This window comes from Crassostrea angulata, chromosome 8 (assembly GCF_025612915.1).
Source record: "Crassostrea angulata isolate pt1a10 chromosome 8, ASM2561291v2, whole genome shotgun sequence".
In the NCBI taxonomy this organism is placed as follows: Eukaryota; Metazoa; Mollusca; class Bivalvia; order Ostreida; family Ostreidae; genus Magallana; species Magallana angulata.
This window is the reverse complement of record NC_069118.1, coordinates 19237024-19252033: the sequence shown is the minus strand read 5'-3', so window position 1 is coordinate 19252033 and position 15010 is coordinate 19237024. Positions and strand designations below refer to the sequence as shown.

Sequence of the window (15010 nt, the reverse complement as noted above, 5' to 3'; positions counted from 1 at the left end):
CAGTGAACCCCATACTGTAGTTATTATAAATCCGGAATACACCACAATTAACACTATTTGTAACAAAAAATCTGATTTTTTTAATTTAAAAAAATCCTTTACCGTGCCTTCTTTAGATGGCTAAGTCCAGTTGTTTGCGTAATACTGATAACAATACAATCAGCTATATTATATCCACTTTACAAGCGAATCGGTGGTGTAGTGGTAAGCGAGGAGTTCTTTGAACAAATGTCACTGTAAAAGCGGGTGTTCGAATCGTACGCGTTTTGATTTTTTTGGTCTTTTTTATCTTTTTGTTTACATTGTTAAGATGTAATTTTCTTTTTAAACTTAATAATATACATTGTTAAAATGTTTTTTTCTTTTATTTTCTTAATAATTAAAAATTTGCCAATAATAAATTGAAATTATTTGATATGCGTTTTCTACTACTTTTATAAAATATGAAATGTATGTTATTCTCTTTTAGATTGCACGATTTCATATTGTAAACAGATGGTTCTTGTGCATGCAAGAAACTATTAAATAGCAAGATAAAACATTCCATCTCTGAATCCTTGAGAGTCTTGTTAACACAACAGGGACATACGCTGAACAAAAGCATGTAATTGTGCTCAAAATGCAGAGTGCAAGCTAAGTCAAACGTACAGTGTGCGCCTAATGAAAATTCAACGATTAACTAGGCATGTATTTCACTTCCAATTGTATCGGCAGAAAAATCACATTACAAATGTGTGTTTTGTTGTGAAAAAGCAAAGTAGTTGTAGACACATAGACCACTTGGACCAATGACCAACATAAAGTATGACCAGTGACGAATAACAAGTCCCCTTGTTATACGTTAGTGGTTTGACTACCGCTGTCTTCCGTGTGGTATATATCATAGGCGTCGGAACCGGGGGGGAGGGGAGGGGGCGCTTACTTTTTTTTTTTGCAAATTTATACACACCAAAGACCTTTTTTTGCTTGTCAATATTTTGTACAAGTCTAGCCCCCCCCCTTTCAATTTGATTCCGACGCCACTCATTTTTTTTTGGAAAAACTTGTTTTAAATACCTACAAAAGGTGCTACCTAAATTCCTCCTGTTTCCGAAGCGGAAAAAATCGACTACTACAAATGGTGGAATCGACTCCCCCATACTCTTTGTCGACTCCCCTGCGTTAAGGGTTGAATATGATAACTGAGGTAAATCATTAAATAAAATACTTTTAGAAAGTAATCAACATTTTTGTATTTAAACTCGTCTTTAAATGAGTACGTGATTGTCATTTCAAATTTACCAGTTTAAAGTATCTGTAAATACTATAAAATTAAAGCACAGTTACGCCCTTTTGGACATTTTCATTTGGACAATAATGTGGACAATACTGTCCACCGTTTAAATGCCCAGTTAATTCGTACGTTTATTACTTCTTATTAGAGGTATGAGAAGGTCGTGGGCATTTGCACCGGCTTATTCCCCTAGATTCTTTAAAGAATTTAAATAAACGATATCAATTTAGAATTACCAATATGATATGAAAGTGGCTTACATTGTATCTTAAGATAAGTCAACTGCGATACGCTAAGAAAGTTTTGTGAAACAGTTATGACAAATCTTAGGAACTTCCTAAGTTATAACTTAGGCATATCTTAAGTTCTATCTTAGGAAACATCTTAGGAAATCTTTGTGAAACGGGCCCCCGGTTCTTATGAACCAGGTGACACAAACAGGTATTCGAATGAAAACCTTATATATCCGGATAATTAATTCATTATTATACCAAGTAGCAATTGATTTCTGTCTAATTCGTCCCTCAAACGAAAGAAATCATATTAATTATTTTGTCCGATCAAATGCCGCGTTACAACCAGAATTAAATTATAGTAATATATCTTGGATAGATAGAGAGCACTGATCGAATAAATTAACCTTTTGAATTAGCCTATTTGATTGTGGTTATATGAATCACCATATGTTGTAACAATATCACCCTAATTTACTGTAAAGGATAATCAGTTATGCTGTTTAATTTAGTATTGAAAAGAGGTTTATCTTTTGACAAAAATCAATATATTAAAATAAACTTAATAAACAGCCCGATTTTCAACCAAGTTTTATGTAAAACCCAGCAAATAATCTCATTTATTTGTGAATCTATGATACTCTGTAAACACAAAATCTTTTCCAATAGTCCAGAATAAGCACCTTCTCCCCAGTTGGATGAAGTACTGCATTGTACGATTCTTTGATATCCGGTAATTCAATGTATCTACTCTCACCGCCTCCATTTTTGATCTGTATTAGATTATTATTCATCAGGCAAACAAAAATATTCTCTTGTAAATCAAACGCTAATCCACGTGCAAAACAAGTTCGTAGATTCTTCTTGAACAACTTTTCATTGTTTCTGTCTACAACTAGTAAATCATTGCCTACAATAACGGCATGCAGATCAGAATGGAATGACGCCGAAATAAATGGTGGATTTAACCTACATGGCACCGGTGAATTGTACTTGACTGAAAAATCTGGTGTACAAATCATTCTCATCTCATTATTTTTTGTGAAAAACATTTCTGGTCCACAAGAAAGCGCTTTCATTTGTGTCTTCAATTCAATGGTTTTGATCTTCCTAAGTGTTACACTATTAGATATTTCGACCCTAAATTGATCAACATGGGTCGTAAAAGACACGAACACGTTATGCATACTATTCCTTTCGTGACAGAGGTCATATGGAGTGGTAGAACATGGATACGTGAGAACACATTTTGCATTGGTGTCCGTGATGTCATAAATCTGAAGAGATGGTGGATTTTCTACGGATAGAAGTACGTTTATGTCATCTACAAATAAGCCATAACACACTATTGTTTTAAGCTCAGATTCAGAAAGTTTTTCAAATCCTATTTTCATCCAGTCCTTCTGGGACATAATTTTTTGTCTATACAATATTTGATTGTTTTGCAGTTGAGCAGCAAATTCTGACAATGTTGCCAGTGTTTCAGTAGGCATCTCAAAAACACTTACATCTCGAAAACTTCGATCATCACAGACTTGACGAAGGAAGTCTGTATCAGGTTGATTGTAATCATGCACGGCATCCATGATTTTCAAATCATGCAGACGATCAACATGATCCAAAATTTGACGGCGTATTTTGTATCGGCTAACAAAGATCTGCTTTGTAGATCCGTTTTCTAGAACCCTATGGAGCATGGTTTTTGCCTCTTGCATTGTTATGGAAAGCCGTTTTACTTCATCAGACACTATTTCAATATTTCCAACAGCGTCAGAATGCTTCTGTTCAAACTGCTTCATCCATTGGCTGTGGGCTTTGTCTAGAAGTGCCTTTATTTCTTCAATTTTTGTGTCAGTGTTAGTACAGATCTCCTGTTTTTTGGTATTGAGATTTATGACTGTTTTCCTGTATTCTTCCTGTATGTGATTGAGTTTCTTTAGGACATCTTCGAAACACGTCGGTGTTATTTGACCATGGGCTTCTTCAAGTTCCATTGTAACATCTTCAAATGACTCCACCTTTTTACAAAATCTATGCTTGGTGAAAAAACATGTGCTGCAACAAAGCTGATCATGATCATGGCAGAATACCTCAACATACTTCCCCTTATGTATTACACAAGGTTCATCTATTTCTGTCTCTTTTCTCAAATCTTCGACATCCGCAAGACGCACTATTTTGTGACCCTGGAGCAATGGGACATGGGAGTGAAATGACTTGCAGTCATCACAAATCGTTTCCGTACAAGTTTTACACCAATGTTTTGCTTGGACGGTTTTGTCATTTCGCTGACAAAACATGCAATACTGGTTTTCACTTCTATCCGAGTCTATAGACATACTCAGAATCAGTTTATCTTCCGGTAAACTACAGGCCCATTCTTCACTGGAGGCGTCATTACTTGGAGCTTGGATGGACTTCCGACAGACGGGACACTGGATAGTTTTAGGAGAATTATCACCGCTACACGCCGCCGTACTTGATATGTAGGTCTGAATACAGGATTTACAAAACGTATGATAACATGTCAAATATTTGGGGTTCCTTACCTCCTCCAGACATATAGGACAACGGAATTTGTCATCGGAACCTGGAAGATTTTCCAGTTTTGAGTCGGCCATGAATGAATTGTTTTCAATAAACAGTTTTATTGACAATAACCCTTCACCACGCGTGACGCCGTCCTTCTTCTTTCGTTTTCACGACAAATGTATGGAGCGGTGAACGGACATATCACTCACATCCTTTACCTCACTGGGTTATTAGTACAAATATATTTGCCCCTTCTTTCCTGGACTAGTGGGTTCATGATTGTTGAATAATTTCATATATATAACGTTAGGCGCTTAAGTGTAGTTTTTTTAATTCCCTTTCATTAAGGTAGGTCAATCCATAACTAATTTAATTTAACAATTTTGAATGATCTATACTATATCAAATACGTATTTTAAAGCTATTATGAGGCTGACATAAACCAAACTCGGGTGAATGTTTGTAGTAAATTATATGAACTTTTTGCACTTAAAAACTTTTTTAAAGAGTTGTCTGCCCTTTAGGAAAAGTTTAAAAAATCATTTTCTGAAAATATGTACTATATGGTAAACTATGAATTATTTTAGCATATTTGGAGAAAGGGGAAGCTTTTGCAACTTTTACCGAAAGAAATGTGTGAGAAAATAACTTATACTAAAGAAATATATTCAAAAATGCATTTTTCCCATAGACTTCAATGTAAAATTCAACATATGAAAAATTTTTTTTTTTTTTTTAGATTTCAAAAGTGAATCTTTATTATTTAATAAACTCCTTTAAATCACACCAAGATTCTAGTGATCAAACTTACAATCTATTAGATATGAAATATGATAGTTATGGATGGACTACCTTAATTATATGTCTTATGCTTTCAACACCAGACATAATTCACTTATTTGGTCAAGTTTTTAAAATTGTCTCGCTGATATACCAAATCACCAACCAGCAAAATATATGTCTATGCATAGACGCACAGTTTACCAATGTTAAATACAAGTTGCTGTCCTTTAAAAAAGGACTACAATACGTGGACCATTTGTATGTGTTTCCAACGAAAAAGTGAAAGCCTTAAGATTATCAGAGATTTCACCGACTCTAGCCCTGTGCTTTTAACCACTAAATGTGTACGTTGTATTACGTATACATGTATGTATAGCCCTGACTTTTTATCTCAGAATTTAAAGGATTCATACTTCTAAAATAATTATGATCTATCTATGAATGAAGTTTGCATGTACAGTATCAGGCATTCGGTGAATTCTACTATTTGCGCACACATTACGATTCGCACTACTTTGTTAACTATGCAGTGACAGTGTTGTGTAAATTAAAAATTTCATATGATGCATTTTTCTTGAGATTTAAACTTTTATACAGTGACATAATTATTCAATCATACTTAAATGCTTAAAAAATTTAATCGGGAAGTTCTTTAGCCTCGCATACTATAAAAGTAAAGTTAAGTTTTTTGTGTATTCGGAAAACAAAAAAACATTGCAAATTATGCTATTTGTTGCATGTTGTAGTTTCGGCATAACATTAACTTATTTCGTAATTCTGATAGTTCATATCACATGCCAATCATTTCTTTAAAAGGAATACTTTGTTTCTGTACTGTTTACCGACAACTTTACAATTACAGCGCCTTTGAACTTATGTGTGCATATGGCACGGAATCCCGATCCCTATTCAGATAAACGTGTGCTAGCCTGGTTCCCTGAGCTACCCATTACGCACAGGAACCAGGCTAGCTCATGCGCAGGCTGAATTTTCCCCATAGCATCCGGTTTAACCTCGCTTATATATTTTCTGCGTGGACCTCAGGGTCCACGCAATGAGTGTTGCATGCATGTATTTACTTTTTTAGTTAATTGGAGGAGGCGTTGCCTAAAATTAATTCATCCCGGCAAATTTTTAATCCAATAATGAAGCTAGTCAGCATGTGCTTGCTTGGTTTTTCGTTAATATTTGCTCTTTACTTTAAAAACGACAACACATGCAATGACTTAACTATAGTCTGTCCCAAGTTATTGCTTCTATCACTTTTTGATAATTATTATTAAAAATACACATATCTGTGAAAAAAAAGTACAATTGAAATCGAGGAAATGGACAATATCCTAGATATCTTCATTGACAAATTATCCCTTTTTCACTCATAAAATTTTACAGGAACGAAAACAAATTTCTTACGGAGATTTATAATGGGAAATGTTTACATATTTTCTCCATTCGGAAGTACTCGGGACACCTCGCGCAATTTTTTAACGTTATCATCCGCGGGCTTATTTATGGCTAATGCAATACAAAATCCCCGTAGACTTTCTATTTTGAGATGTGTATTGAAACCTTAAGCGGTAGAGGGGGCGTTTCAAAACAGATAATCTGGACATTTTTCATATTAGTGGATGAACGTAGTTTCAGCACAAAGGTACTTAAGATTATCGAAATATCAATCAAAAAGTGGTGGAAGCAAAAACTCGGGACAGAGTATAACAGGTTTATTGTTTTAAAAGTGGACAATGTCAGGGTTTGTACTACACGTGTTATGTTATGATTCGTACTGTTCGTTGCACTTAGAGTATTCCTGCAAATGATTTGTATCGCTCAATAAATATATTTACTGTTCAGTAATACATGTTACTATATAGAAACAGAGAGTGATGACGCTTAGCAATGCATTCTGATTGATATAATTTGTTATAACTTACACAAAAGAGTGGTTTGTTTTGCATGTTACTCGAGTGCGATTTGAATTACTGGTACCAATTTAATACCCTTTAATACTGTTAATTTAAATGAGACAATGTACAATTCTGAAACTGAAATAACAAAATAGGTAAATTTTGGAGACATTAGAAAAGCTATATCAAGTTATCACTTACTTAGAGATATTATCAATTGTCTTGGTAATTTGTATCTGATACCATAAACTGATTTGTTCAGAGTTATAGCTGAGGTGAGCAATTTTGCCCCTGGTCCTTTGGTTGTTGGTAAGGTGCTACTGCAGTTGCTTATTAAAAAAGTTTACACATTTAATTATGTCGCCTACATGGCTTGCGCCAAAACAACTGTATAAATCGGTATGCCGTTTCGTTTGAATTTCCTATAATGTAGTATAATTTATGAAAGTGAATGTCTGTACTTAAGGGTGGAGAATTGAATTATAAATAGTTACAAACATTACTCCTATATAAACTGGGCTGACCATATTACGCTTTCACAAACTCTGTTCGAGGTTTGTAAACTGCCCGACCTAAGTTTATACTTCTATCCTGTAGAAGTACTTTCAGCCATTTCGATAACACATTACAACTAAAGGTTGAGTAATAAATAATTATTAAATCTCTTGATAATCGTACAATTTTATCAAACAAAGATACCAAAGAAAATCTCTGAATTTGAAAATTACCAACGAAAATAACTGAAAAAAACCCAAGGCATACATATTGTAAGTAATCACAGATTACAATGCTCATCGAGGCATCAACCTCAAGAGACCACCTTAACTTTTTTTTTAATGAAATTCATTGTTAATGACCTTTAATAAAATATCGGATACTGAGGTGTGATTTGACATAAAAAAAAAAGTATGATACAATATTGTGAAATAATTTAATTATATATATAAATTTTATACTGTATTGTATAATACAATATTTACCAGTACACTACTAAATATTAGAATTTTGTATATTTATGATATTAAACAATATAACTATATAATTATTATACAATATAATTATGTATATTTATATATCATGTGGTACAATAAAGTACTGCATAATACGATGATACAATATGATAATGTAACATAATCTGAAGCTAGCCTTATGTTTCAAATCCAAAATCAGAACCATGAAAGTGAGCCAGGACTGCTTTTTTTTTAATTAAAAAATCTCTAATATCAAGATAATGAAGATCAATTTCTGTATCTAAAACTACCTTTTTTTTTTACCAAAATTATATATTTACCTTATTAAGTGTGACTAGACATAGGCAGCACTTACTGTATTTCATAACCAGCTCAAAAAGCAAAACACATTTTGAGTTGTTCTGAATCTTTAACCTGTCTAAGCATATAGATATTTAAAACCACTCTCTGTATCTGAAGCTACATATATGTACCTCTGTGATTTATTCATAAAGATGATTATACTATTATTTATATAAACATGTGACCTACTGCATAAAAATATAACCTTCACTAGCATCCTAAACCTATAGCTCAGATTCAGTATCCAGGCCAGTGGAGTGCATCAATATCACAAGATAATCATATATCCTAATTTGGGTAAATGTGAATCAATAATAACTAAAAACTGCCTATCAAAGGGCACCTGCTCCAAAAACTTTTACCAGCTCCATAAATCTTAACCTCATTAAGCATCCGAAACTTTGGCATTCAAGCCAGTCAATTGCATAATTATCATAGGACGCACCAGCCATGCAGGTTTGGTGAAGTTAGGACCAGTAATAACTAGGATATAGTCTTCAGAGGGCACCTGGTCTATAAACTTTAACCAGCTCCAAAAAACTTAACCTCATTCAGCATCCGAAACCTAGGGCTCAGATTCAGCATTCAAGCCCGTCAAGTGCATCAGTATCATAAGACGCACCATCTATGCATGTTTGGTGAAGTTAGGACCAGTAATAACTTAGATTTATTCATCAGAGGTCACTTTGTCATAGCTATCGCTATATATATATATATATAAAAATATGTACGCTAAAGTAGTGTATTTATGCAGTAATCGTACTATTTTAAGTTTTGATTAATTTGAGTTGCTTTATTTCTTCCTTTTCCACAAAGCGGTTTTTGCTTTTTTCCATCAGAATATATATTCTTATACTATATCATAATATTTCATAAAAAGTGTATCATTTAATTTGTCATTTATATAACTTACATTCTTTTTATTACCTTGCACATTATGGAGAAGGCGTACATAGGCTTTGCCTGCTGCATAATCCATTTATGTTAATATAAATTTGCATAATAAGGTATGTTCAAATCAAAGGGCACCTGCTCCAAAAACTTTAACTAGCTCCAAAAATCTGAACCTTATTCAATATTCGAAACCTATAGCTTAGACTCATCATTCATACCTCTCAAGTGCATGAGTATCATTAAACGCACAATACACGCAAGATGCGCAATCCATGCAAGTTTGGCGATGATAGGACAATTTATAACTCATATACAGGACCTCCAACTTTAACCAGTTCCGGACGCCGACGCCGGGGTAAAGCATTAGCTCCCCGTGACATCGTCACGGTGAGCTAAAAATTTTAATAGCAATGATGAGTAACGTAACTAGTTTTAGAGTTGTCATAATTATTTTTTATGTTTAAAGACATGTAGTTGTACATGTATATTCAAGTGGTAGAATTACAATTTCCACCCACTAAACGATGGTTTGCCGTCAAGATTTCCGCTATGAACATTTCCGTAACCGTGTGTCGTTGGATTTGTTCGAATATACACCTTATCATTGTGACTAAGGTGTACCACTATCACTCCTGTGGAAGAATGGCGGTCGCCTACTTCATCGCTATTTGTAATCAATCCAGTAAACACTTCAGTGTTTACGACAATCTGTGAGTATCTGTGAGTAAACATAGGCGTGGAAATCTGAGATCATTGTCCAAGTGAGCACATAGACTCCGTCCACTGGTGCTGAGAACATCCCAGAAATCCTATCGTAGGCGGATCCAATGTTTGTTCTTACATCGTCGAACACAAAAGTGTGGTGTAGACTGGGACTGTGTTCTGTCGTACTCATGTAAGCACAAAATGCAACCATATCGGAGGCACCTGGAACATAATAATTATTGCTTAGCTGTGGTTTGTATGTTTTGCCTCTGAGTTTGATGGATAATGAATGAAAATGATAAAAGATTCAAATTCGGTCAACTTTAAAATTTCTTTCATGTTTAAAAGTCTAGAGCCATAAAAGCCAATTCATAAAGTGTTCGGATAGAACCATTTTTAAGGAAGAAGTCTTTTAGGGTTTTCGACCAGTCAAAAGTAAATTTGATTAAATGTTCATTAAATCAAGATAAAAGGAAATTAAAATATCATAAATTTGATTAAATGTTCATTAAATCAAGATAAAAGGAAATTAAAATATCATATTTTTCTTTCTTTTTTACTTTAATACAACTTGGCATAGAAATAATAATCAAAGTTTAGAATTTTACAAGGGCTGCATTTTCGGCGGATCATTAATGTAGGAGAATATCGCATGTTTTTGCAATTTAGAATTGATGTAGATTCATGAGACTATTTAGCATTATTAAAACAATAATATTAGTGTTGGATTTTTTCAACTAATGTGAACTAATAATAAGATACTTGGGTTTCAGAAAATGTTTTTAAAATATGATTTGTCTTTCAAATTACATTTTTATTAGCTTTTAAGGCGCTCATTCTATAAATAGATTTGTGCGAAAAATCACAAAAATCGGATTTTCTCTCTAATCAAATGGTCAACAAATTAGATTTTCTGTCAGTTTATATATCTTTACATAAAATCATCATAATATGTAAAAATCAGAATATTTTAATTTAGGACGCATCAAAAAATAACCTGGGACTATTCGTTTCTTGGCAACATTGTTGGTGCTTTTCTGTCCAGGATTTCTTCGTTCTAGGGTGGAGTTGGTGCCATGATTCAACACTGTAGGAAAACTTAGGTTCTCTCTTTCTTTTTCAGCACCTGCCAAACTGGAAAACTTCTTTTCCAGAATCCGAATTTTGTCCTTCTGGGAATGAATTTTCTTTTCCTGAGATTGAATTTGGTTTGCCTGGAAATGAATTTTCTTTTCCAAGAGAGCATTTTTTCTGTCATATTTTTTCATGACGGTTTCCATTTTTCTCTCAATAAGCTTATCAATCTCGTCTTCGGAGATGCATCTTCTGCTTTCCACAATACCTGACAATCCAAGAAAAATACCAACAACGATGAGGAAACCCTGCATTGTTGCCACGTGGTTCGGTTTAGCACGTCAAAGTATACTGTACTATCGCCGCACGCAAGTCACCATTGCATGATCTCTTATCTTCTTATACACGGAACCTTCGAAGTACTAGAGTACAAAGCGTTGTTCAGTTACAATTCTTAGCTATGTTCGATAGTTCTTTAATATATTTTTTTTTTCACATCATTAATTTAGCTTTTGTGAAGTGAACAAGTAAAAATCTTCTTCTTTATTCGTTTATGTTGAGAAAGTGAACGTTAATGATTTCACACAAGAAAACTACGCTTATTGTATGAAAAAAAAGGTTTGACCCTTAGATTAGGCTTACACATTTATGCTTTAACATTAAACCAGCGAACTAAAATGTTTTAACTGTAACTGTAAAACGCTTGGATATCGTAGTTTAATATCTTTTCAAGTTTATAATTAATTATATTTTTTGTAAGAGCGGGGGTAAATAGAAAGAAAATCATTAAAAATTGTTAACTTTTCTTAACAAATTTATTCATATTTAAAAAAAAACGAGAGAAAAAATCATGAACATAATTACATTGTACAAATAAGAAATAAAACAGTTTGAACTAATAATTCTTAAAATTCACAATCAAAGAACCTTGTTCTAAACACCATTTAACAAAGAATAAAATGTAAAACAAACAGAGGAGAACAAATCACACTTGTTTGGTAACAATATATACAGCAGAGTACCACATCAAGTCATAATGCACTCATTTTAGCACCTCTTCTAAAGAGTGGAAGTTTCTACTTCTTCAACCTTAAAATGAATATGCAATACGTCTGAAATTTGTGCTTCTTTAAGCAAAATTAAAAATAACAATGGGGTGTTACATATATACATGCATTTATTTACTGAGAAATTAAATTGTCAGATTCTGGTAACAATTTTTTTTTAATAAATGGGATTCTACATATCTGAAATCAAGAATTTACTGGTGCATGTATTTTAAAGATTGATTATCCTTATTGTTCCCAAATATTTATTATACACATTAATTCATGATAGTAAGAACATACTGATAAAAAATTCTAAAGATGTTTCAAATGAAAAATTTTGACTTAATAGCTGATAACAATACAACGACAAAATTTCAGAATCTCTCTATAATATTAGCACATGGATTTCAATTTGTTTTAATGAAATGAACACTTTTGAATCTGCAAGTCCACAAGTGCAGTCTTCAATTATGACACATAGATTGTATAAAGAGCATTTGAACCATTTTTAACACAATTCTGTCAGTTCTCAAAAACAGGTTTTCGGACTTCATGTACAAGTCAGTCTTACCACAGCACTCATTTTAATGTACACTCAGATTGTATGCATGAATCTCTAATTCTGATCGTGTAATGAGTATAATAACAGCTGTACCTTATGATTTGTACATCACAACTAAAGCCCTAACAATGAGCATCGACTATTTGGCAAACTGAGTGAAGAATGCGAGTTTGACTCGCTCAATTTGGTGACAGAATTTGACGGCCGGACCAAGCTTGAGATCCATGAACTCCTGAACTGCAGGCAAGGTCAGTAACAGCAATGCCTGCAGTCCATCAATGTCCTACAATATACAGGTGAATCCATGTAAAGATATCATCCAACAACATGATGCACAAAACTTTAAGAATGCAGAATTAGTTATCTTACAATGTTTACGTAGTTGAAATAAGAATAATGACTTTTTCTATATCTTGGACCCAAGCAGTCTTTACATTTATAATCCAACAATATTTTAATACGAGTACATAACCATGGCTTAATGTACAATGTATTAAATTTACAAAATACTTTCCTGCAAAAAGTGCATACCATGAATATGACCAAATTAATTTTACAAAATTGTAATACATGTATGACAAATGAACTGAAGTCCTTTACAAGTTTTCTGAATATAAATACATTAATTGATATTAAAGCAAACATACTGAAGGGTTGTCTCGAAGACCTGGGAGGTGGGGAATTCCCTAAACTATAATGCCTTAATTACCCGGCTATTTTTGCATTTCAAACACAATGTAGCTATAAGCAAGACCCCCAGACCCCCTTCTACTTTTTCATTTCGTCCTTCTACTTCAATTTTTAGAGACAACCCATTACTGAAACTTACCTGTTCTTTGCATATTCTGGCAAGGTTGGCACAGTCTGTGGTCTTCAGGAACTTGACCACCTCATTCACTGACCACTTCAGGGGGTTGCTGGTCAGGTGTAGGGTGTCTACTTTTACCTTCTTCTCAGGTGATGGAACATGCATAGGTTTCTAAGCATTCAAAGATATAAAAACTTAATAAAAACAGTAAACATACACTGGTACCGAATGGTACGTACAAGTTTCAGCTAAGTGCAATGGATCTAAGTGTAACTAGAGTACATGTACAGTGTTAATGAAGAGATCTGTATATATTGGGTGTGCTCATACTCAAACTGAATTAAACAAGATAATTTTAAAAAACACAGAAGATTAGATAATCGTAACTTATTCTATCTATTCTGTTTATGTTTCAATTTAAGTGGAATCGATCCAGCGACCACAAAATCAAAAAAATCTCCGCGTTACCACTAGGCAACGCATCTAACATTTTCAACAGATGCATTTTCAATATATATGGCTATAAACACGATTGTATTAGAAAAGACACTAATTGAAATATTTTTCTAATTTTCAGTACGAAGACCACGTTAAACCAAAACGAATTCAATGTAAACATGTACTTCAATACCTGTAGAACATAATTTTAATCGGATGTCTTTGGTTTAGAGTGGTTCAAATAGTTATATCCAATTTTTTATCATATATTAACTAATTTCCTATATATCCCTAACAAAACCTGAATATTTTAATGATGTCGTGTAAGTTAATTAAGACTACTAGAGCATGGTGATTGTGTAATTTGCGTTTCTTTGAATATATTTAAACTAAATATTGTGTAATATTGAAAATGTTTGAAGTTTGCAAAAGGCTATATTTGAGGCCAAATCGTATATTAAGTGCGCTATACCTCTTTATCTATTCTACTGGTTTAAAAAAAAATATCTGGTTTAATTCAGTCCGAGTATAAGCACACCAAATATATACATGCACCTTATTTACACTTGGATCCATTGCATTTTGCTTGAACTTATCACGGTTCAGAATATCAACTACTGTTATACTCAGAGATTCCCGAATTTATGACAAATCAGTTGTTACAGACACCATTATAAAATCAGTACAGTGTATCCAGGTTTCTAAAATTATATTGCAACAGCTAGGTGCCTGCAGCTATTTTTGGTAACAGGTATTTTCCGTCCAAACACAGGTGTAGGCGAAATAATGGGAAAAGGCGCTTTACCTCTTTCCAATGAAATTTTAGACGCATTTATATTATCTATTCTGAGTTTTTTTCGTGCAAATGTGAGATTGTGCACGTGGAAACATAAACTAAAGATCCTCTCGTGATTAAGCGTGAATGTAATGCGCACGCGCAAGATTGTAAAATCAAAAAAATCCAGATGATTTCCGGAATTTTTTTGAGGAATTTTCGTTGAATATTAATAAGCAAAGCTTAAATGAGAAAATATAAAAACAAATTGGTAATCTTCAAGTGCCAATGATGTTTAAAATATTTAAAATAAAAGAGTACTCTTCCAATAATCGGTATTAGAGGCCAAAAAATTGCGTCTATTATCTTAAAATAGCAGTACAGATGTGGTAACAATGCATAATAAATAGGAGATTTTGATACTTTAACGCACTTTTGAAAAAAAAATTTCATACAAATATGACGCTTGAAAAATTCTGATTTTTATAGCATTAAAATTTTCAATATTAGAAATAGCTTCATTTAATCCAAATTTTTCAAAGTCTTGACATGTTGTTAAATTGATTTCCAAATTTGTGTAACATTATAAATGGCTACAGATTTCCAACAAATATTTGCAAATGTTTACTTTTTTTATTTAAAGTACAGTCAAACTTGTATTAAGCAG

The 15010-nt window shown here is 33.1% G+C and overlaps 1 protein-coding gene and 1 pseudogene across 1 annotated transcript; both read right to left on the bottom strand.

Annotated features, from left to right (window-relative positions):
• Positions 1–2120: 2120 nt before the first annotated feature.
• LOC128161419 (uncharacterized) lies at positions 2121–4200 on the bottom strand. Its single transcript, XM_052824701.1, has one exon. The coding sequence runs from the start codon at positions 4125–4127 to the stop codon at positions 2139–2141; it is 1989 nt and encodes a 662-aa protein (XP_052680661.1). The 5' UTR covers positions 4128–4200; the 3' UTR covers positions 2121–2138.
• A 5178-nt stretch (positions 4201–9378) lies between these two features.
• On the bottom strand, positions 9379–11052 carry LOC128161429 (uncharacterized; annotated as a pseudogene).
• Positions 11053–15010: the final 3958 nt, after the last annotated feature.

Coding starts and splice junctions, on each gene's coding strand:
- LOC128161419 (XM_052824701.1), bottom strand. CDS start 4,127: ATGGCCGACTCAAAACTGGAAAATCTTCCAGGTTCCGATGACAAATTC.